At 34.2% G+C, this 24955-nt stretch overlaps 2 protein-coding genes across 2 annotated transcripts; one reads left to right on the top strand and one right to left on the bottom strand.

The window, feature by feature from the left end:
* The first annotated feature begins 3799 nt into the window (after nt 1–3799).
* On the top strand, nt 3800–4312 carry LOC122598882 (repetitive proline-rich cell wall protein 3-like). Its single transcript, XM_043771362.1, has one exon. It carries the CDS (start codon nt 3802–3804, stop codon nt 4273–4275), a length of 474 nt encoding a protein of 157 aa, XP_043627297.1. The 5' UTR covers nt 3800–3801; the 3' UTR covers nt 4276–4312.
* A 1434-nt stretch (nt 4313–5746) lies between these two features.
* LOC122600393 (activating signal cointegrator 1) lies at nt 5747–8423 on the bottom strand. The gene is made up of 6 exons (XM_043773101.1): nt 8274–8423; nt 7512–7655; nt 7224–7291; nt 7056–7106; nt 6867–6926; nt 5747–6401 (listed from the first exon to the last, which is right to left on the bottom strand). The coding sequence occupies exons 1-6, from the start codon at nt 8404–8406 to the stop codon at nt 6147–6149; spliced, it is 711 nt and encodes a 236-aa protein (XP_043629036.1). The 5' UTR covers nt 8407–8423; the 3' UTR covers nt 5747–6146.
* Nucleotides 8424–24955: the final 16532 nt, after the last annotated feature.

Below are 24955 nucleotides of genomic sequence, written 5' to 3'. Positions count from 1 at the left end.
CGTATATGTAGTGATATTTTGTGAAATTGTGAGTTTATTATATACAAACTCATATATATGCTTTTAAAGCTCGGGAAAATCAAGTTAGAACGTAACAATGAGGCAAAAATAACTCATCATCTTATAGCATATCTTTAAACTAAATGAAAGTATTATAGTAGAAATTAAAAAAAATCTAACATATGGCGCGGCATATGCTTTATAGGAGATCACATAAATCCTAACAACATATAAGTAATTGCTTTAGACCACCAACTTACGTGTTAAACTAGATTAATGTATAATAAAGCTTTATTGACAAAATGTTTAAAGTATCATACGGAGATGCACCCAGTTTTGCAAATAAGTTGCATTTGTTCTTCCACTTTCCTACCTTTTCTAGAAGGCGAATAATTTTCAAATTGTGCTTTTCGTCGCATTTGATTTTCGAAAGTATGAATGTCTCAAAATTTGATTAATTTCCAAGATGTTTTTAAATAATCTCTTAACGGTGGATATAAAATAATTATCTCTAATATGTATTTTTTATTTTATTTTTTTAACATTCGGTCAGTATATAATATCAAGAAAAGTTCACCGTATAATGGTGAAGTCGTGCACATATCCTACAAAACAGATGTTAATTAACTATGAGTTGTTATAAGTATTCAGATGAAAAAACCTTATAGTTTTACATATCTGAATCAAGACATTAGGTGGCATACTTCATTTCATAGTAGGAGGTTTTCTCCAATGAGGTATTTGAAATAGACATTTTTACTTTGAGTGAACTCTCTGGCGCGGAACCGGTTAAAACAACGTATGCTAGACCTCCCGCTATCAAATCGCGACACGAAATTTCCAGCGAAATTCATCTAAAAAAAACAATACCTTATTCTTGTTTTAGTATAATGGTAGATAATATCTTATGTATATTTTAAAATTCTTATTTTAATAGAACATGTTTTCGTTTGAACACAATATACGTGAATTATATAGTTTTGGTTATGTTTTAATTTAAACTAGATTATTACCCGCGTAATACACAGAAAACATACATAATTAATGACATATTAAATTTTTATAATATTATAAGTTAACAAATGTTTATCCAGGTAAAAATTAAACCACCAAAAACACATGAAGTTACATTAGTGATCGTTTACATTCCGATTTACAATGACTACACAGTTGAAAAATTGATACATCATCTATTAGAGTTATCGCTAAGTAAGGTTTTTGTTTCTTTGGATGTCTTTCATTCATGCGAATATGTCTGCATTGTCATTGTACTTGTGCTTTAACGTTTTGCTCGAATAATTTAGTTATACACTAAAATTACTATGCAATTTAATTATCAATCTATCAATCTATATATCACATGTTGTGTTACTCTAACTTAAAATTATGCATAATATCATTGCAAATTCGTACAATTATTTTTCAGATATATAATTGTGATAACTTAATATAGACTTCATATTTGTTTTTTAGTTTTTCTTTATTAAAATGGTCCGTTTAACATCCGGTACGGTTTTAAAAACATTGATTTAATAAAAACGTTATATGATAAAAATCTTATACAAAAATCTATATAACCAAATTTTATCGTTATATGATGAAAATCATATACAAAAATATAATTGACTTAAAACGTATTACATTAAAAAAAAATTATTGTAAAAAAATTAAAATTTAATTTTAAAGATAAACAATGATGTAAAATATAAAAATATTAGTTTCCATAATTATATCATTAAAAACATTAATTCTTAATGTCTACAAACTTAAATAAGAAAATAATAATGATTTTATAAAATTAAATCTAAAAAGGTTAAATATGGTATATGACATCATCATTTGATCTAATGACTCTAATTTAAAGTTGAACTTTATCTATAAGTTCATACTTTTCCTATTATGAATTAAGGTTTCTTTTATATATATTTAGAGATATTATTCAAAATATTAATCTCAAACAAAATTATACTGGTGTTATGCTAGTATTATACTTATTGCTTTAGATTAACCTTTTTATAATTCAAAAGAACACCTAAAAAGTAAACATTGGTTAAAAATCTAGATAAGGTTCTGATAAGATTTTTTTTTTTTTTTTGAAACATCGAGTGAAATACTTGTGATAATCTTAACAATAAAAACGTAATTAGTAATCAAATCTAAATTCAAAAAGTTAAGATTTGGTGTGGATACGTATTTTGAGCTAGTAAAGTTAGTCAATTACGTGGAAAAAGGTAGTTGTATTTCGGTAGAACACTAATACAAGGTAGATATATTAACTTGTTGTAATAAAGTGGATCATTCAAGTGTTGGCTAGAAATATGTCGCAAAAGTAAAAAGAATATGATTGTTGTAGTACAATATTGAATCTAAATGTGATCTATAGATCATAGAGACACATCGATCAATATTACTGAAAAAATAATAATAGTTAGGATGAGAACTTTTGATCCCATATACTATTTGATATCTATTAATTCTGCAGATTAGTGTCTGGGTAAATCTCAACTATTTAATAATCTCTTGATTGTTTTAAGTTTGCCTATAACAATACTCGAATCCAGGATCATTTGGGAAATAAAGGCTGACTACCGGGCTATATATATATATAGGGACAATCAAATAAGAACAGTTTTAAAATAAGAATGGTGAGAACACTTAAAAAACATCATTTTGATGCATTAAAAGTCCATAAAACTAGCATAGTGCTTAACTAATTATCATTATTTAACTGTTTAACAACACATTGATCCGTCAAAATCGAAAAAATCACGTTTTTTGGTGAATGCATTATTTTGAAGAATATGCATCCAAGATGGATGCACAAAACAAAAAACATGATTTTCTTGATTTTGACAGGCCAATGTGTTGTTATACACTTAAATAATAATAATTAGTTAAGCACTATGTTAGTTTTATGAACTTTTAATGCATCAAAATGATGTTTTTTAAGTGTTATCACCGTTCTTATTTTAAGATTGTTCTCACTAGAGTGTTACCCTATATATATATATATATATATATATATATATAGGGGTGAGTTATTTTGAGAACCATCAAAAAAAAAAGAACGCGAGAACTAATCTGGGCACACATCTCATCTCCTTTTTTCTCTCTCATCACTTTCATCCAAATTTTTCAAAACGTTTTATCTCACAAACCGTGCATCGTTAGACGAAAAAAAACCATGGGTAGTCTTAAAATTTCGTCCTCTTTCATTAGAGATGCGACTTGATATACTTTTGACAAACTTTTAAATTTCGAATTTTTTTTTTTTCGAATTTTTTTTTTACCTGCACATGTGTAGGACATACCTACACATGTATAGGATGTATAACTTACACATGTGTAGGATGTGTATGATGTATACCATACACATGTCCTGCACATGTGTAGGACGTCCTACACATGTGTAGGATATACACATGTGTAGGATTATCGCTAAAAAAAAAATTAAAAAAAAATTCGAAATTTAAAAGTTTGTCAAAAGTATATCAAGTCGCATCTCTAATGAAAGAACACGAAATTTTAAGACTACCCATGCTTTTTTTTCCGTTTAACGATGTACGGTTTGTGAGATAAAACCATTTGAATAAATTGGGTGAAAATGAGGAGAGAGAAAATTAAATATCATCAAGATCAAAATCAATGGTCAGGATTGGTTCTCGCGTTTTTTTTTTTCAAGGGTTCTCAAACTAACTTTCCTATATATATATATATATATATAAAATGTAACATAGTGGAGATGTCTATAAATAGACGAGTCTGATCAATATATGTTCATTATATATCACACAATAAACCATGCATACTAATAAACCCTTCTTGCTCTTTCTTTTATGCACACTACTCCTAATCTTTGTCACCACTACATTTGCCAACCAAAACAACGACGATGCACCTAATAACTTAAACCTTGATCATGAAACTACTAAAAAACCACCACATTATGGTAGTCGTCCGCCTACACATAAGCCACCACGACCTCCGCATCACGGCCACCCTCCGCTAGCTGAAGTCGAGACTGAAGATCATGTGAAAAAGCCGCCATATAAGGGAGGGAAGAAACCACCTTATCATGACCTTCCACCGGTGCATAAGCCGCCTCATCACGACCTTCCACCCGTGCATAAGCCTCCCCATGGTAGCCACCCGCCGACAGATGATCAGACTGACACTGAAGCTGCACATTATAAGCCACCATATCACGGAGGAAAACCACCACATCACGGAGGAAAACCACCACATCATGGCCACCCGCACGATAGTGAGCCTTGATGATGCCAGCTGCCTGCCATGTCATCTTTTGTGACTACTGCCTAGCTAGCTAAGAGATGATCGAGTGCCATATAAGTTAAACATATAATAATAAGTACGTACATCGGTTTTGATCGATATATATATATATATATATGCTTTATCTATATATATAGCAAAAAAGATGTCTAGCTACAAATATGTAAAATATTGCTAAATAAGAGTATTAACTTTGGCATAACATCATTTTCTTTCCTATTTGCACCTCTATACATGTGGTTAATTAAGTTCTACCTTAAAAATCCTTTAGGTATGCCGGCCCTTAATTGATCAACAATTTTGAAATGTTTAATTAAGATCATTAATTGTTCACTTTTTTTTTTCCTATGACATCAGGAGACCTCACCGTATAATAGTGAAACCTTGCATGTACGCTAGACAACGAGATATCGTATAATGGTGAAACTTTGCATGTACACTAGACAACGAGATATTAAAGTATGTACTGTAACATTCAGATATATGGTTATATGGTTAATTAGAAGTAACTAATAAGAGTAAAATACAGTTCTTCACTATATATCCGGCTTGCTCATTTTATGTAGCAGATATCTCTTTTATTAATGCGCTAATATTATTTGAGTAATTAATATTTGATATGCATTTAAAAAGAAATATTATCAGCAAATTCATAATAGTAATCCTAACCTATCTAGCTATATCTATATCTATATAAATAAATAGACATCAAGCACGCACTTCGTAACAGACAGAGATAAATCAAACATGAATACTACTCCAATTACATTTTTATGCATTCTCTTGATGGTTTTTGCATTCTTCGTTTCTCCTTCGACTTCTGATTGTTTCTTTGTCAGAAGATGGAGGATGTTTGTTATTAATGGTATACAGGACGAGTATAACAACGTTACAGTACATGTAAGAGAAGAACATCCAAATAAGGATTTTGGAAATCACGAGCTTTCTTACAATCAAAATTTCACATGGAGTTTTTGCCAAACAACATGGTCGCAACATTTTGTAGGCGAATTTATGTATAATTCGTTGAACAGAACATTTAATATATACGACCATGATGTTTTTACTTGGTGTAACCTATCCGGATTAGGTCGTGAGTATTGTAAGTGGCTGGTAAAAGAAGATGGATTTTATGTGTCTAAACATAATGATCCTTTCCCACATAATTGGACTAAAAAGCATGATTGGGATGGTAATATGTAATAAGAAATGTTTGATGTTTGAAATACTCGTTTACTTTGCCTTTTGAAATTTGATGCAACAAAATAACACTATATATGGACTCTTTTAATTTTAAAGTTTTCCATCTCAATAAATGATTCTCATGGATCCATCTCTTTCTTCATGTGTCTAACAGCTTGAAAACAAAACTTAAATGGCCTATCTACTTCCTTTTTTATTTCTTTTCTTTACTCAAGAATGCAACGCTGATAAACAAGATCGAAAGCAAAGGTAAGAAAAGGAAAAACAAGCATTAAATCACGCAAGCCAACAGTTCTAACGGAAATCACACTACCTACTCACAGTCAAACAGAATACCTAACTGTATAATACAATGGAACCATCACTAAAGCATAGAGTTACGAATAAACACAAACTATATGTAACACGTTATTCATTATTCACGATAATACATCAAACGAATAGCCTAAAATGTTACAAACACAAACAGAATTCTCGCCAGCATTGGTCAGACTTGGTATCGAATCACTGAACACCTTCTCTACTGTTGCTCCTAGTTCTTGAACCTTGTCCTCCGAAAGCTGATGTAGGTGGGCCATTGGGCTTCTCCGAGAACAGTGTGGCAGCAACTCTTTCACCTTCTGGCTACCTTAAGGGTTGGAGATGAACCCTCATCTGTTTTGAAAACTGTGTGGGCCATTGGGCTTCTTTGAGAACTGTGTGGCAGCAGCTCTTGCACCTTCTATGGCTGCCTTAAGGGTTGGAGATGAACCCTCATCTGTTTTAGATTTGTTTGAGCCTTTCTTAAGCCCATTTACCAGTGACCCTGGCTTTAAAGATAACGGGTTTCGTGGGTCTGGCAGTGGAAACTTAACCGCCAACGGTGCTTCAACTGATTTAAGACCTCTACGAGCTCCCTCAAGAAACTATACGAAAAACAGATTACAAAAAGAAAACAACAAAATATAAATGAATAAGGACAACCCAGTGAACTGATATACTGGAATATTGGAATCTGACAAGACATTTCAACAACTCATAGCTGCTTACTAAAGGTGCCAAACTAAGGCAGGTCGGGTAATGGTTCAAACAGGTTTGGATCAGATCGACTACTATATCATCTTGGTTTCATTGAAAGAGATTTTTGAAGGAAATGATATAGAAGGTGTTATGCGTTAGGATTGCATATTGGAAGAGTTTTGATCCTTTTAACAGGCCAACCCATTTGACCCATTTCCTTCCAAACTAATCATCTAAATTTGCCCATTCGACCCGCTAGAGATGAAGCGTCATCAAGTTCGATCCATACATGAAGGAATACTTTGAAGGTTGGTCTACAGCATTGCAGAGCATAGATTTATTTGGTGTTAATGATAGAATTCCCTGCTTACCTTTCTTTCCAAGTTATATACTCCTTGATATCCACGCATTTCAAATGGTACAACCAATTTCTGCATAAATATATAAACAAATTACTTATCAAAATAAATGATGATAAGGGAGGGTGTTTACAGAACCAAACAACCCTTAAGTTACGCAGAAAACTTAGTAAACTGAAAATGAATAAGCATTAAGCAAACCTGTGGTTGCTCGCATAACCAACAAAAAGCTGTTAGTGATTCTAGCCTCACCTGCAAAGAGAACTTTGGAATTAAAATCCAATACATTTAAGCAAAAACAAAAGTTTATCATTTGACACAAAAAAGTCAGCAGCAGATGAAGTGCAAAATAGAAGTTCAAAAGCATACCCCTTGAGGAACATCCTCCCATGATGCAAGCTCTTCACCTTTAACGCACCCAACCACTTCAACACAACCTGCATCAGATATACGATCCGCATGTTTTTAGCAAAATTACCCAAAATATACATATGCATAAAAAGTAAGTCTGTAACCAACTAGGTATGAAAGTGAATACTTTGGATACAAGAACATTGTTCAATAAGATACAAGATGGAGTTTGATTGTAACGAGCACGAGAGAAAGCATATATAGAGCTTTAAAAAAAAAGATAAGAAAATAGAATCAATATATCACCTAATAGCTTTGAAACAGGGTAATGTTCTGGAAACTTGAGATCAGTAACCCCATCTAATGCATATATTTGTTTGTAAAAGTCCTCCATTGCTTTGATAGTTTCAGGATCCGGGACCTTACCCGCAGCATGAATCCAAAGTCGGCCTTCAAAAAGTTCACACAAACAAAAATCAAGAGCAAATACTTGACTTTTAACAGAAATTCGAGAACGTCATCAAAGGGACACGGTCAGTTATGGCAAGCGCGGAAAAGGGAACAAAAGCAAAAAGATTACTCAACTTGCAGACACATAAATCATCAAACAAACACAAAGATCGCTTTTAGCAAAAAAACGGAAACGATCACATTATTCATCCCAACGATTTACGTCACAGAAGTATTATCTTTGTAAAGCATAATGAAAGGCAGACAACAATAATAGAACGGCCTCAACAATATCCAAAACAATCTACAAAATCTTTTCGTGTATATGATTACGCAGGGACAGACGTAGAGAGGCAAAGAACAAATTCATCCGACAACTTTCGCAGTCTAATACAACCGGGATGAAACACTTTATTCCCTAATTGGAAACACGTACTTAACGATCCATCTTTAATGTTATAATACTTATCAAAACATACATAACAAAAACAAATTTGCTCCGAGAAACTGTTTCTGGAGTAATATTCTTGTGTTATATTGATAACTTACTTTCCAACAAAAACCGACCCATTGTAAATCATGGTAAAAAGGTAAATAATTTGGAATTGAAATTATTACCAGTAATAGGGGAAGGCCAAGAGCGGCCTTCAATGCGTTTGATGCCATAAACAAGTAAAGAAGCCCAAGGCTGATGCATTGTCAGACATGGATTTGTGTAATTCGAACTTTCCCCTCTCACTCTGCTTGTCATCCTCTCTATTTTCGGGTTTTTTTGCTATATTAGGGTTTATTATGATTTGAAATCCCAATTTATACGATTTTTGATTGCTTTTACTATTTTTTATAGTTTAAGTTAATTAAACTTATATTTAATTACTATAAAATATATTATTATATTAATTTGTAGAAAAAAATTTTATATTGATATACCAAATAAATGAAGTAAAATTAGGAAAACAAAACTAACATAAATATAATGAATGAAGTAACACATATTTTACAAAATCAGATGTTATTTTAAAAAAATGATACGAGTATATGATTAGATGTTAAAAAATATGTAAAGTTTGACTATGTTTGATAAACATCTTAATGGGGATTAAAAAATGAAAATTTTAATATGATGTCATAATAAAAATAATTACATAAAAAAGATTGTTACTAAGAAAAACCCTAAAAATGCCAAATAAGGTTTGTTCTATAAATAATGATTTAATCAAAATTTTGTTTTATTTATATAATAGATTTTCATGATAGTTAAATAATACGAGTAATAAATAAAATAAAAATAAGCCTGTTAATCAAAATATAAAAAAATCAGGGGCACGTTTGGTTACGGAAAATATTTTATAGTTTTCAATTTTCTATTTTTTAAAAAATAAAAGGAGTTTTCCATATTTAGAAAATAAATAAAAATTTTGAAAAACGCGTTCAAAACTAAAAAATGGAAAACGATTTGAGGCTTTCAAATTTTTGAAAATGGGAAATGAAAAGTAGAAACAATAAAAGTGTGTTTTTTAAATTTCATGGAAAAGTAGAAAACAATGTTTTTTGTTTTCATGGAAAACACTTTTGGAAAACTATGATTTAAATGTGTTTTCTGTTTTTCATGTTTTCTTGGAAAACAAAAATGAAAAACAATGGGTATTTTCCCTAACTAAACACGTCCTAGGTGATTTTAGTTTTTATTTCTTACCTTTTTTCCATTACAAAATAAAAACTTGTATTATTCAAAAAAACGTATAGGGAAAATGATTTCATTAACCCAATTATGTTCAAAGTGATAAATCTTTCAACTTGGTCATAGTTGAGTTTTTTTCTATTCAATTTCTTTATTTTGATAGTGAAATTACACTCGATGCCTCATTTATCAATCATTATTAATTAGTCTCTGTCGGTTTTACATCAGAATACTCTCTTCAACTATTAACAAACCGTCAATCACTTAGAACATCCTTAAGCTACCACTAATTTAGGACCCACAATTTAAATCACTAGTCCCCTAAAACCCATTTATTTAATTTATCATCCCACTCACGAGCCTTTCAATGATGTGTCAATTACTAGTCCCCTAAAACCCATTTATTTAGTTCGTCATCCTACTTACGAGTCTTTCAATGATGTGTCAATTACGAGTCACACCCCTTAAAAACCATTTATTCAATTCGTCACCCTTTCAAGTTGTGTAATATTTTCGCCTAACACCCTTTAACATATTTTTCACATACACAACCCTCTATTAAAATTAACGATTTAATTACACTATCAATACTTTATCTTTCACGGTATCCGTGCAATGCGACAATGATCGTGGCGATGACGTTGCGATGGTGGAGACGACTGTTGGTGATGGAATAGATATAAAAGTTATTAATGTAAATATTTTAATAGATAAAAAATTGGTAATGTAATTTAATGATTAATATTAAGGATGTAGTGTAGGTGAAAATATTTTAAAAGGTATTAGGTGAGGCAAGGATGAAGGCTGAATATCAAACCTAAGAGGCTAAGACCCAACATAGGTGAACGGGTTGATGCAAAAAAGCCCGGATGTTATTTTGAAGTTGGGCTGACAGAGTAGTTTAGGTCCAAATAAATATCTAACTTGCTATCAATAGCATAATACGCACACACAGAATTAGAGAACCTCATTGTAGTCCAAACAAAAACTCCAACTTGTTGAACTTTCAACTTTGGTTGAAAGATGAAATGTTACCAGCTTACAATTATCCTTCACATTCTAGCTTAAAATAAATTTTAAAAATATCCGGAGGTGATAAGTATATCATCATCTTTTAACCTATACACTTATATCAAACATGTTGGTGACATACAGCCAAATTTGATGGTCTACGATTCTACGAGTTATCACCCAAAGATTTTTGTTAGCCATAGGGAGCTTTTCAATGATATGCATACACAACTCCTGACATCGAACAAATTCATCCATAAATTTTGCGATTCTTGATTAACATATTTGGCAAGTCTATGGTAATTTAAAGAACACAATGTGGCTGAAACACTTTATTCGCTAATTAGATCCATGTAAACAAACAAAGCCACTTAATTAGAAGGATAATGGTAACATTTCATCATTCATCCATATGTTTATCAAACAGTTTTTCAAATCTATGCATTAAGTTCAACTTTATAATATTGTGAAAAATATAAAGATCTACATTGTTAACCTTCAGTTTTAATTAATTAGTATATCATATAGAAAGAACAATAGAACATACATGTAGGCCATAACTAAAGCGCAAGTTAATTCTCTACTTTTTGGCCATATATGCAGACTACATTTTCAATGATTTTCTTAAATCTCTCATTTGAAAGCTTCGACGCGTTTTCATTTATTGAAAGCAACATGAAGATAGTTACAAACATATGTTTCGTAATGTAGCATTATTATTATTATCATTTATATAAAAAGGCTTTGTTTTAATTTTTAAAGTCCAAGTGATGTGACCGAAACTTGAATTTACATCCCTTAAACATTCAAGTTGATACCGAATTCGGCTTCAAGGGTCCTGCAGTTTGAGACAACCAAGATGAACCAATACCTTGTCGATATGTCCAAATCCAAACTTGATTTATATCAATTTAATTTAATTTCTATATTTCTATATGATAATAATCTTAACTTTGTAACCCATCATTTTATCTTAGTGTTTAATCCGGACTAAACCCAAAAAATTGTGTTCACCAGCAGAACTTTTAAATTGAAGTTAAAGCCGCATCTGTGATGTATTGTGAACGTATTAATTAATTCGTGATGTTGACGTACTCCATCCAGCTATCGATTGGATACCACCAATCCTCCATGCACGATTGCTCACGGTCACTGCGTGATTGAGTCTTGTCAGCTCCCTTCGATTTTGGTTCTTTAATTAGTTATCATTCTCGGTCAACAAAATTGTTTTTAATCATTATACTTCAGTTATGGTCCATTTGGTTGATTTTTGTTTGCAATAATGACCAAAAACAATACTCGTATCAGGTTATCAAACACATATGTATATTTGTTTCCTATGCGAAATTTCTTGGAAATCAAAGACAAATCGACGTTTTACGGAGTACGATTTGTAAAAGAAAAGACCTCTATTAAAAAAAAGGACCTCTTTTAAAAAGTTAGACTGATAGCGAGTTAGCAATATTTGGAACATCCGGGAATAAGACAAATGCTACTTGGCACATCAAATGCTCTATATTAATGCTCATATATAAAAATCAATATACCAAAAAAATACAGTTTAACAATAAATTCTAATTATAAAATGGAAAATGTTAAATGAAATTTTTAATGTTTCACTTAACGTGCATATAAAAATTGTACATATTCTCTATATATATATAATAGGTAACATTCCGATAAAAATAGTTTTAAAATAAGAAGGGTGAGAACACTTAAAAATATCATTTTTATGCATTAAAAGTCCATAAAACTAACATAGTGCACAACTAATTATCATTATTTAAGTGTTTAATAACACATTGATCCGTCAAAATCAAGAAAATCACGTTTTTTTGTTGTTGAATATATATGTGTTGTTAAACACTTAAATAATGATAATTAGTTATACACTAGTTAGTTTTATGGGGTTTTAATGCATCAAAATGTAGTTTTAAGTGTTCTCAACGTGTTCTTATTTTAAGACTGTATTTATTTGATTGTCCCTATATATATATATATATATATATATATATAGAGAGAGAGAGAGAGAGAGAGAGAGAGGGAGAGAGAGAGAATGGAATATGAGGCTGTTAGGCACCCAAGTTGAGTGAAATTTCTTTATGATACAATTTATAATAATACCGTACACCGTACGGGTATTAAGACTAGTTTTCATATATACATATTTATATATGAAAATTTTCGTTGTTTAAACCACAAAGTGTGAGTTAAGGCAAGCTTACCTCTAGATATAATATTATGGAATTGGAACAAATAATTCAACGGGATACTGCAAACTGGAAAAATAATCGTTCATATCAAGTTATTTAAAACGGAAGTGTGGGTGGGTGAGGCCGTGAGGGAGCAGAGAGAAACATCTGTGTGTACCCATTGACTCATAATTCTAGCTGTAAATCAGTCACGAGTATTTACCAAAGCAAATTGACATACTCGTATTATTCTAGCTAAGTGTTTAGTGCATGACTAGCTAGCTAGTATTTCATATTTTAATAGAATTCTTTGCATGTAATTCGTGAAGATTTATGTGGGGGGGATAGTTTTAGACTTTTAGTATATGAACATGATTAATAGCGAATGAAGGCGTCTGATTTCATCGATATTGATAAATAAAAACAATATTTAATGAATAAAATGAAGAGAAAACCAAAACAACAGTACTTTGTTGATGACGAACAGATTATATGATTAATTAAAAAGAACAAAAGAAGATAATGAATAAGTTGAATGATTAATCAATATAGGTTATAATACAAAACACAAATCTGAGAAAAGTCATCAGATTGTGAACACAAAATACGCTAATGATCTACATTGTGATCAATTTTTTCTTGTTGAAGAGGGTGATAATGATTTTCCTTGATATATAAGAAGATATATATGCCTGATATATGAACGTTGTTGTAGACCCCCAAGTACTAACGAGTGTGATGAAGATACAAGCCCCACTCGTCTTTAACCCCTTATCTTCAAGTGAAATACACTTTCAGCCCTTCAACTTGATTATATCAAATAACAAACTATCTTGCACACATTAAGATGGAACCGAAGCTAAGATTGAAGAAAACGACCACCTCTCAACATAAAAAATAAACAAAAGCTTAGTTAACTAGATACATAACCATTATCAAATTGTATAGTGGTAAGGAGACATGTTTTCTCCCAAGAAATATTAAGTTCGAGTCTTATCATACACATATTTGGAATGACCACGACATGTATATAATTATCACATATGGACTATGGTCTTATCACACAAATTTGAATTTTTTTTAAAATTGTTTTTATGATATTTTATTGTTATTTTTAGTTATTTGTGAACTTTAAACGTATATTTTATTATGTGTAGATGCAGATTCGTTGTAACAATCGCAACATAGATTTGATTATTGTTTACGTTTTTAGGAACTTGTTTGCAATCATTTAAATAAGAACTTGTGTTGATATTTAATGATTACGTTTGAACTTCAATATTATATCTGTTTATGTTTTGTATTGTGTTTGTGTGTTATATATTGTTTTGCAGGTACAAGAACATAGAATCAAGGTTTACAAGTGTCGTAGAACACTTAAACGATGATTGGATGTTATGTACGAGCCAAACGAAGTCAAACAAAGAGTCAAAGGCACGTCCCTCGTGCTGACGTCATCAGCATGAAGGATTACCCTCGTGCTGACGTCAGCACGAGGTAAGTCGACTTATTGTTTATTCGGGCCTAATTACACAATTAAGGCCTAAGCCCACACGAACCCAATATCAATTAGTATAAATACAAAACCTAATCTACGAAATTAGGTTAATCGTTTTCGAATTCTTGAGAATTATTTACAAATTTACGATCTAAGGTTAATTGTTCCTTCGTGTAGCCTCCTACACGAACCACAAGCCTTGTGCATCTCCTTGGGTTGGTTAATTGCTCATTAATCAACGAAAGGCAATAGCAATCTAGTTATCTCAAGAGGATTCCGCACTCTTGACATAACGAATCGCGTCTTATTACGATCCACGAAACAATAGGGCACCTTACAAGTGGTATCAGAGCCCTAAGGTTGATTACCAGAATGTTTAAGATCGTTTGATTGGCTATTGATTGCAATTTTGTTCGAAATTCGTGTTAATTCGCCTCTTCGTGCTCTCCTTCGCGTGTTACTTCGTGCTTACATCAGCACGAAGTGAACTTCGTGTTCGTGTTCGTGTCCTCAGTTAACTTTGTGTTAGCTTCGTGCCACGTCAGCGCGAACCACTCTTCGTGACTTAGGTCGTGACTAGTGCTTTGTGTTAGCTTCGTGCTACGTGACTTCGTGCTTCGTGTACTTCGTGCCACGTGTCCTTTGTGCCATACGAACTAAGTAGTATTTCGTTTCACGTGAATTCAAAAGATTCGAAATGACGACTTTACCAGCTGCCGCAAACTCATCCAATGCCTTACTAATCAGCCAGATGATCATGCACGATCATGAGGTTGGTCGAGGTAATACACCTCCAAAGCTTTTCCGTATGGAAAATTATTGGATGTGGAAGAGACGTTTTGAAGACTACATTCGTCTCACTGACATGGAAATGTGGCTAGTGTTAACTCAAGGTTTTGATTGGCCTTCATATGAGAAGAACGGAGTGATCAGTAGGTACACTTATGCTGATATGCCTATTGAAGAACGTAAAAGATACGTTGTTGAAGGGAAGGCTTTGTCAACTCTGACTATGGCATTGCCTCAAGACAGTGTACATCTGTTTAAAAAATACACAACTTCAAAGGATTTATGGGATGCTCTCGAAAGGTATTGTAAGGGTGATGTAACTTTGAAGAAAAATCGTATCAAGCTTCTCAAGCGTCAATATGAAGCCTTTAATGGACTGAAAGGGGAATCTCTTGATGAGATTATTAATCGATTCAGTCATCTAACCACTGAATTGTCATATTTTGAAGTTGTTTATCCTCAAACTGAGCTAGTTGATAAATTTCTGGACTCACTACCTAAAACGTGGACTGGTTATGTTCATCAACTTCAAGATGATCAGGAATACAGTACATGGGATTTTGAGAAGGTAGTCTCTAAGCTAAAGAACAGAGATATGAAGAGAAGGATTAAGGATACTCACTCGGATTTTACACAAGATCCATCCTTATATCATGCTAAGTCTGTTCATTTAGCAAGTTCCAGCTCAGCAAACAATGCATTTCTAAGTGGTGCAGAAGCTACACCAATAGTGGATGCTGATGGTATTGCCGGATATGTTGCTTATGACAATACAAATTCAAATGTTAAGAGCAATGCACAATCTTTCCATTCTATGCCAATGAGTATGAGTTCTGCAGAGGGAAGAATGAGTATTTACTCAGCCTTTTGTAATGCTCATGAAGCATTTATTGGGGGAAAGGTTACTGATCCTGCAGTAATTGATGAGGATTACAATCAAATAGATCCTGATGATTTAGAAGAAATGGATCTACAATGGCAGCTTGCTATGCTTACCATTAAAGTCAGAAGGTTCACTCAGAGAACTGGTAGACCTATAGGTAATGGCACTAAAGGTTTTGACAAATCCAAGGTGAAATGTTATAATTGCGATGGATTTGGTCATTTTGCAAGAGAGTGTCAAAGGCCTAAGAGGATTGATAATACTGTTGCTGGTCGTCAGAATTATAATCAAGGGGGTGTTACACCAAATAATCATAAGACACAAGCAATGATTACATATCCTGTTACTCCACAGCAGTCTGTTTCATCACCATTTTCGGATTCAAAGGTTGTTGTTGTTCAAAATCCAGATGGTACTTATCAATGGGATACACAATCCGATGATACCTCGAATCATGCCTATATGGTAGAATTATATGATGAGGTAGCCACAACTATTGATTACGCTGTGTACTCAAGTGAAGAAAGTGCATCTGAGATAGTACAGAAGAATATGTGTAATGTTGCTGAAACAGTAAGATCTGAGAGTGAACAAATGACTGCAGTTAAAGCATCTAAAGAAAAGAAAGAGTCATCAAATCCTGTTGATGCCATTTCTATGCAGAGCATCGAAGAACAGATGAAGAACTTTGAGATACCTGAAGGTATGACAACAGAAGACTTCGTTGCATACATGGCAGATTGCAAGGCTGCAGATCAGAAGGGAGAACCAAGGAAGTCTATTAGTCTTTGGTATGTTGACAGTGGATGCTCTCAGCACATGACAGGGGACAAGAACGTTTTGTCCAACTATGAAGATGTAAATGGTTCGTACGTTAGTTTCGCTGGTCCCAAGGGCGGCAATATCTCGGGCCAAGGTGATGTTGTCAATGGGAAGATTACGCTGGAAAAAGTCAAGTATGTGGAACAGTTATCACATAATTTATTAAGTGTTTCTCAGATTTGTGACAAGGGTAATACTGTCCATTCTAATGAGAAGGAAGCACTTATATTAAAACCAGGATATGTTATTCCTGAAGACTGGATCCTGCTGAAAGCTCCTAGGAAGAGAGACATTTATGGCCTTGTGTTAGGTGTTGATAATCCAGAGGAGTCTGTTTGCTTGTTATCAATAGCAAATGAATCTGAATCTTTGTTATGGCATAGAAGAATGGGACATATCAATTTTTGAAAGATGAATGACATTGTCAAACATGGTTTGGTTGACGGCATTCCCATGAAACGGTTTGGAATGGAAGACAAATGTGTACCTTGTCTAAAAGGTAAACAACAAAAGTCTGCACATAAACCGAAACAAGAAAATTCTATTGCCAATCCTTTCGAGTTACTTCACATGAATTTATTTGGTCCAGTGAATGTAAGAAGTATCGGTGGGATGTATTACTGTTTAGTGGTTACTGATGATTACTCAATATTCTCATGGGTGTTCTTTCTTAAGTCGAAAGACGAAACTCCATAGATTTTGATAAATTTCTTTGTCGAAACTGAAAATATTTATGGAATTCGTGTTAAGAGAATCAGGAGTGACAACGGAACTAAATTCAAGAATAATGTGATGGATGTCTTTTGTTTGTCAAAAGGAATTCAACATCAATACAGTTCTCCGTATGAACCACAACAGAATGGAGTTGCTGAAAGGAAGAATAGGACTCTAATCGAGACAGCCAGAACTATGCTTGCAGATTCAGGGCTTCCTACTATGTTTTGGGCGGAAGCGGTGAATACAGCTTGTCATATTTTAAATAGGGTTACAGTAGTTAAGCGTCATAATAAGATTTGTTATGAGCTTCTACATAAAAGGCAACCGAATTTACAGAATGTTGAACCATTTGGTGTACCGTGTACTTTCTTGAAGTATCTACCTCAGTCAAAGTTTGATTCAAAGATTGAAGAGGGATTTCTCATGGGTTACAAGCCAGGAACATCAATTCGACGGGTTTACAACAAACAGACCGGCAAAGTTGATTTTGGAACAAATGTTAAGATTGTCAGTCATAAGCCCGCTATACATTCTGGAAGTGGCAAAAACTTCGATTATGATAGTGTGTTTAGTTCACTACATGGTCCTGATTCTTATTCAGATCCTGAGACAGTTGACGATGTGATTATTTTAAGAGATCACATGGATAATACTCCTATATTTCCGCCTACTCAGAATGTCGATACTACTCCAACCAATGTTCGGTCTACTACCGATGTTGATGAAAGCAGTAAGGACAAGGATAAGACACCAGATTCAGACAATAATGAACCCGCAAACTCCACACCACCTACTCCATCGAGGTTACACTGCCTGATGATGATCCTATTTCTGAAGAATCGGAAGATGAATTCAACTCTCCTGAGTTTCAGATTAGAACAAATTTAGGAGAAAATTTTAATGTTGATTCGGTTCCTCAATATCGAATCAATAAGGATCACCCAGTTGAAAATATTCTTGGAAATGCTACAGAACCTGTTCGAACTAGAAATCAATTGAATAAGGATCTAACTAGTTTGTTCTGTGAAGTGAAAGACACTGGTTTGATAACTGAGTGTTTATATTCTGGTTTCATTTCACAAGTAGAACCTAAGAATGTTAAGGCAGCACTTCAAGATCCATGTTGGGTTGAAGCTATGCAAGAAGAATTACCTCAATTTGAAAAACTTGGAGTTTGGGAGTTAGTAGATGTGCCTAGAGGTAAAGAACCGATTGGAACTCGTTGGGTATATAAATGCAAACGAGATGACAAAGGGATCGTTACTAGGAATAAAGCACGTTTGGTTGTTCAGGGGTTTGCACAACGAGAAGGATATGACTATAACGAAACTTTTGCACCAGTTGCTAGGATTGAAGCTATAAGGTTATTTTTAGCTTTTGCAAGTTTCAAAGGTATAAAGGTGTATCAGTTAGACGTTAAGAGTGCCTTCTTGTATGGAGAAGTTAAAGAAGAAGTGTATGTTTTCCAACCACCGGGGTTTGAAGATCCAAATTATCCAAGAAGAGCATATCGTTTGGATAAGGCTCTTTATGGATTGCATCAAGCACCCAGAGTGTGGTATGAAAAGTTGTCAACACACTTGTTGACAAATGGCTTTACAAGAGGATCGATAGACAGCACATTGTTTATCAAGTGGAATAAGCGAGATTATCTAATTGTACAAGTTTACGTGGATGATATCATTTTTGGTTCATCTAATATAAAGATGTGCAAAGAATTTGAAATGAGCATGAAAGATGTTTATGAAATGAGTGCTATGGGGGAATTACAATTTTTCCTCGGACTACAAGTAGATCAAAGGAAAGATGGATTCTTTATTCACCAGTCTAAGTATGTCGATGACATCTTGGAGAGGTTTCAAATGCTAGAGTCCAAGACATATGGTACTCCTATTCAGCAAAATCATGGTTTAGGAGTGCTTGATCCGAAAGATGAACTTGTGGATGCAACTTATTATCGTTCTATTATTGGCTCATTGATGTATCTGACTGCTTCGCGTCCAGATATCATGTTTGCTGTTTGTCTTTGCGCTAGATTTCAAGCTAGTCCGAAAGAGTCACATTTGACTGCAGCAAAACGTATTCTATGTTATCTTAAGGGAAACCAAGGGCTTGGTCTATGGTATCCAATGGGAGGAACGTTTGATTTTGTTGCATATACTGATTCGGATTTTGGCGGTTGTAACAATGACAGAAAGTCTACGACTGGAGGTTGTCAGTTGTTAGGAGGGAGATTAGTATCGTGGCAATGCAAGAAGCAGACATGTGTTGCTCAGTCTTCATGTGAGGCAGAGTATATGGCTGCTGGTAGCTGTTGTTCCCAGGTATTGTGGATTCAACAACAACTTCGTGACTACGGTATGGATTTTCTTGATACTCCTATTAGAATAGACAATAAGTCAGCAATAGACATTACAAATAACCCTGTCATGCATAAGGTCACAAAGCATATTGATATTAGGCATCATTTCTTGCGTGATTGTGCCCAAAAGAAGTTAATTCATTTGGAAAAGGTTATAACCGATGATAATTTAGCTGATCTGTATACCAAAGCATTTGATAAGACTCGATTTGAGAAGCTAATTCTTTTCAATGGGATGAAAAATGCTGATTCATATTGAATCTCTCAAAGAACTAATTTTGTAATTTTGTGTCAGTAAATAGGTAGAGTCATAAAAATACAAAAAGAGTTCTTAGTGTTATAAAAATCATAAAAATGCGAAAAATGAGAAAATGACAAAAATATGGAGAGATTTAAGTTAATGCTATAAGATGATTAGAAGTGAGGATACTTAGCTTTTAAGTCTGGTTAATCGTAATATAACTGCTTAGTTCAGTGATTACAATTTGGGATATATTGGTAGACACAAAGTAGCAAGGTTTCCTTAATCTGAACTTAAATTATACAATGTTCTTGTGCGAAACATATTCAGATATATGGCAGAGAATGCTTGCTTTTCAGTAATGAATTGATCTAGTCCTTAAATCTTGTGAAAGATCTGGCATTACTATAAGATTTGTTCAATGTATAGGCAAAAACCTCTACCAATCATGAGCATGAAAGTAAATGTGATATTGTTATGCAAATGAAATGAATGAAAATTAAGGGCTAATGTGGTCTTTGAGATTTGGACAAGTATGTCCTCGGGGTGTCTTTGTATACCTAGCCTACCTAAAGCTTCCAACTTGGGATAGGTTGTCAGAAAGTTCGCTACATGGATCTCATAGAAAATCACGGGTTCCTTATAAATAATGAAATGCAAAAGCAAATAAGTTAACTCACAAAGTAATTAAATTCAGCTATCTAAAAAGTGTCTCATGATTTGTTAAGGATGTTTTTGAATATACATTGAATTTTTGTTATCTTTGTGCTAGTGTCAATTACGAAAGTATATCTGAATATGGGTCACATAAGTTCGCAAACTATTGAATGGCATATTAGGCTACTCGGGTAACATGGTGACTGTCCTTGGCCAGAGTATGTCGAAAGTGTCATAACTCAAAGGAAACTGGAAGTACCGAGTGTTTAAGAGGATAAATATACCGGTAATCGTGGTTGAATCACTGTTCATAACTAATAATAAGAGAATTATTTCTCACTTGCAGACTTATGTAAATGCTAATCTGATCTAATCTGCATAAACTTAAGATTTCTTGTAAATAAATAAAGTAGCTTAGTTTATTTTTATTTTTATTTTTATTTTTGTTTACTTTTATTTTTATTTTTATTTTGGTAATAAGTGTCAGTTTGTGTGTCAAACTAGTTCTTATTGCACGAGAGATTTAATAAGCATTAAATGTCATAATTCTTAGTGAATTTTATAAGTCTTATTGCTTACGGTATAAATGTTTACAAGATGGATTTTCTAATTAATACATAAGTTGTTTAATTTAGAAAATGAAATGTTTTGGAGATTGAAAAGTCAAAATATTTTTGAATGTGTTTCAATTAAATTTTTGAAATTTCAATTGTTTTTGGTAGATAAGTATGCTTGACAAAGATTTGACTTGCCTTAGATTTTATTTTATTTTATCAATAGGTTAAGCTTTTGGTTGTTTTGCATATTGATGATACTTTGTTGATTTTGATGCATTAATGAAGTTTGTTAAGTGTGCAGGTTACAGATAATAAACTCATTTTATATGATATCAAAATTGTTTGATTAAAGGCAGAATTGTTTTCGCTTGTTTGTCAGCCCATAGAATTGTATTGCAACGGACAACAAAAGGTGTTCAGAAATTGCTTCTACAGAGGTTACAAGTGATACAAGGATGATCTGCTTTAATAACCCAAGACTTCGTGTGATAGGTTTTCGTTTTATTATCAAGATCACAACCTAAGATGTAATGTGATAGGTTGTTGATATGATATTTTGTCATACATTATACATTGAATGTGTTTTGATGTAAGTATGTATTTGTTTGAGTTAAACATCAATGAAGAAATGATTGTTTTTATGTCAAGATAATAATGTAAGATTTATTTGATACATTATTGTGATGACAAGTTAGTACGGATGATTTTTGATAGCATATTCGAGTAGATACAGGTTTTTAGTAACGAGTATCTACAGGTTTATGTTTCTGGAATTTCTGGAATTTTTCCTTGTTTAAATTTATGGAAAATTCGCGAAATTTGGCTAAGGAATGGAGATTATGTGGTTTAAAATCTGGAAATTCGAATCACCTCGTGCTGACGTCAGCATGTCTCGCGCTGACGTCATCACGAAGCCCACGAACTCCGTGTTCGGCCCGGACCATGTGGATTCGAATATATATATGGGTTATTACTATTCATTAATTACCATTAATCGAAAATTAATCCTAAATAATCACACGAACTTCGTCTACCTTGCGCCACTATCGATTTCACCTTCTATTCATATTAATCATCCTAGTTTGTTGGTAAATACTTGATCTAGGATAGATTATTGATGATTTAACTATGGATTTGAACGATTTCGTGTCGTTATAATGCCCAAATTTTGATTTTGCCTCGCGTGAACAGTAACTCGGACGAACCACAACATACGATCTTTGATTCTTGATGATTTGGACTTAAATTGGACTTAAATTGGACTTAAAATTGGATTAATTAATGTTTAAACATGTTAAATCTAACAAAAATTTAAGTAAACAAGTGTTAAATCAAGATTAATCAAAGAAAATTGTGTTTCGGTCACTATTCACACGAAGAACACGAACCAACTTCGTGTTCATCAAATTCGTATCGATTTTGTTTTCTGGGCATAACACGAACCATAAACAAGTCCAAGATGATGTTTTTGATCGATATTAACATCATATGGAGATGTTTATGTTCTTCGTGTTCTGGGTTCATGCTAGGTTCGTGCTGACGTCACGACGAAGGAGATCTTCCTCGTGATGACGTCATCACGAAGCAGAAGCCAAAACCCTATTTTTGTTTTTTCGTTTATTCTAACAATCGTTTTCTTGTCGTTTTTGTCTGTTTTTATGCAGGTATGGCAGGACAAGGTATTAATGCTCGTGTGTTCGTCAAGGAGCACAATGTTGCACTCGATCTTAGCATCACGCAGACAGGGTGCACTGCAGAGTTTCACGGTGTCCTTCACTTTCTTGCACGTTCTCGTGTCCATTTTGCTGTGACAGAGAATCCTCCGTTGGTGATAAGTCTCATTAGAGAGTTCTGGAACTCAGCCCGTTCGGTGCAGATGGGTGCTCATACATACATACGCACTACTGTTGGGGGACGTTCATTCTCTTTTTCTGCTGGAGACTTACGGACTATTTTACATTTAGGTGATGTCACCATAGAGCAAGGTCCGACTGAATTTTCTGAGGAATTTTGCGACAGTGCTCTACGTCGTATGGGGTATACTGGATCTATTTCTCACCCATACTTCAGGAATCATCTACATGGCAAATGGAAGCTTCTTGCCTACTATTTGTTGAGGGCTATTAGTCATAGGAGTACAGGCTATGACCAGATGAATATTCAGAACGCTTCTCAGATGGTTGCCTTAGTGTTGAACAAGCCATACAGCTTCTCTCAGTACATTTTTGATAATTTGGAGAAGCAGTTGAGATCATTTGGTACAGACAAGAAATTCTTTTTGTTTCCAAGATTTGTGATGATCATTATTCGTCACTTTGCAGCTGATTTGCCATTTGACGGTCCTACGTTCAATCTAGTTCGTCTTACTTATAAGGCATTTGCTGAAAGTTTGAAGCACTTGTCGGGAAGAAATGTTCCGATTAAGGTTGATAATCCACCTTTGTTCGGACATTTGCTTAACCCTAACTATGTCACACCTCGACAAGGTTGGGAGGATGAAGAAGCTGGTGCTGCTGCTGCTGGTGATGATGATCAGGCTCATGACGATCTTCATGAAGAAAGAGCTGATCAGTTTGAGGGACTCAATGATGTTCCTCTTTATGCTGGAGATCTGGATGATGATCCAGATATGGATGCTCTTATGCAAGATATTGATGATCCTACAAATCTTGTATCCACATCTGCTGGAGGTTCTACTTCTACCTCTGCTCCAGTTGATGTTACTGCTGGTCCTTCTGAAGTCCCGGTTAATGTTGTTGAGGACTCAGAAGAAGAAGAGGAAGAAAGACTGCCGAAGCGAAGAAGAAGACATGCAAGATCTCAGGCTGAGGTTGATAAAGAATTCACTGCATACAGTGAAGCCATGGAGAGGTCTCATGCACCTGTTGTTGGTGATACTCCAGTGGTTGCTGCTTTAAGAGCTTCTATCTCTGAGGTTCATGCATCTGTGTCTGCTTCTACTGCTGCTGGTGTTGTTGTTGGGGAGAGAAGGTCGAGACCAAAGTTTATTATACGGGGAATTGGTTCTCGCGCACAAGTTGTCACTGAAGCTACCACTGTCACGATTCCTGCTGTTTCGGAGTCTACAGTTACAACACTTGTTGCTCCTAGACCTTCGTCTGCTCCCATTCAGGCGACAGTTCCTGTTTCTACTGTCATGGGACGTCTGTTGGCTCCTCTGCAACGACCACAGATGCCTCCCACAAGAACTACTAGTGCTCGTATGCCTTCGTTTGAAGCTGTGATGCCCCCTCCGGTCTCTACATCTGACGTTGCTTCTACTTCACGTCCACCTGTACCTGTTCAAGTGCAGTTGCGTCGTTTATTTTCTGAGAAAAAGATGTTGGAGATGAGGGTTACAGCTTTGGAGAGTCAGCTAAAGCTCCAGGCTGCTAAGCATCAGGAAGAGATGGACGTTATGACAGCTCTTGTTCATTCTCTTGGATCTAGACTTGACCAATTCTTGGCTCAAGGGGGAGATAAGGATGGTTGTAGAGATGATGAGCTTGCAAAGAAGACTAGAGATGATGATCATGAAGATCAAGATCCAGCTCAAGGTCAAGATCAAACACAACCAGGTGAGCCAGACAATCAGGGTCAAGGTCAAGATGCTGATGATGCTGCTAAGATACAGAGACTGCTGATGTTCAGGGGGAGTCATCAAGACAAAGAGAGTCAGAGATTGCTGGTACAGTTGGTGCTAGTACTTCTGGGACTCAAGATAAAGGACAAGCTGTGATGACAACTCCAGATGCAGATCCTGATGATCCAGATAATAATGATGATGGGGAAGATTCCAATTCAGGTAACTCCGATTCTAATTCTGATAGAATAGAAAGGGAGACAGTGAATGATCCTCATAGTAATAAAGAAAAAGCAAATAGCAAAGG

The sequence above is a fragment of the Erigeron canadensis genome, chromosome 5, assembly GCF_010389155.1.
Source record: "Erigeron canadensis isolate Cc75 chromosome 5, C_canadensis_v1, whole genome shotgun sequence".
Lineage (NCBI taxonomy): Eukaryota > Viridiplantae > Streptophyta > Magnoliopsida > Asterales > Asteraceae > Erigeron > Erigeron canadensis.
Note: the sequence above shows the minus strand (reverse complement) of the source record. Positions and strands in the feature narration are given on the sequence as shown.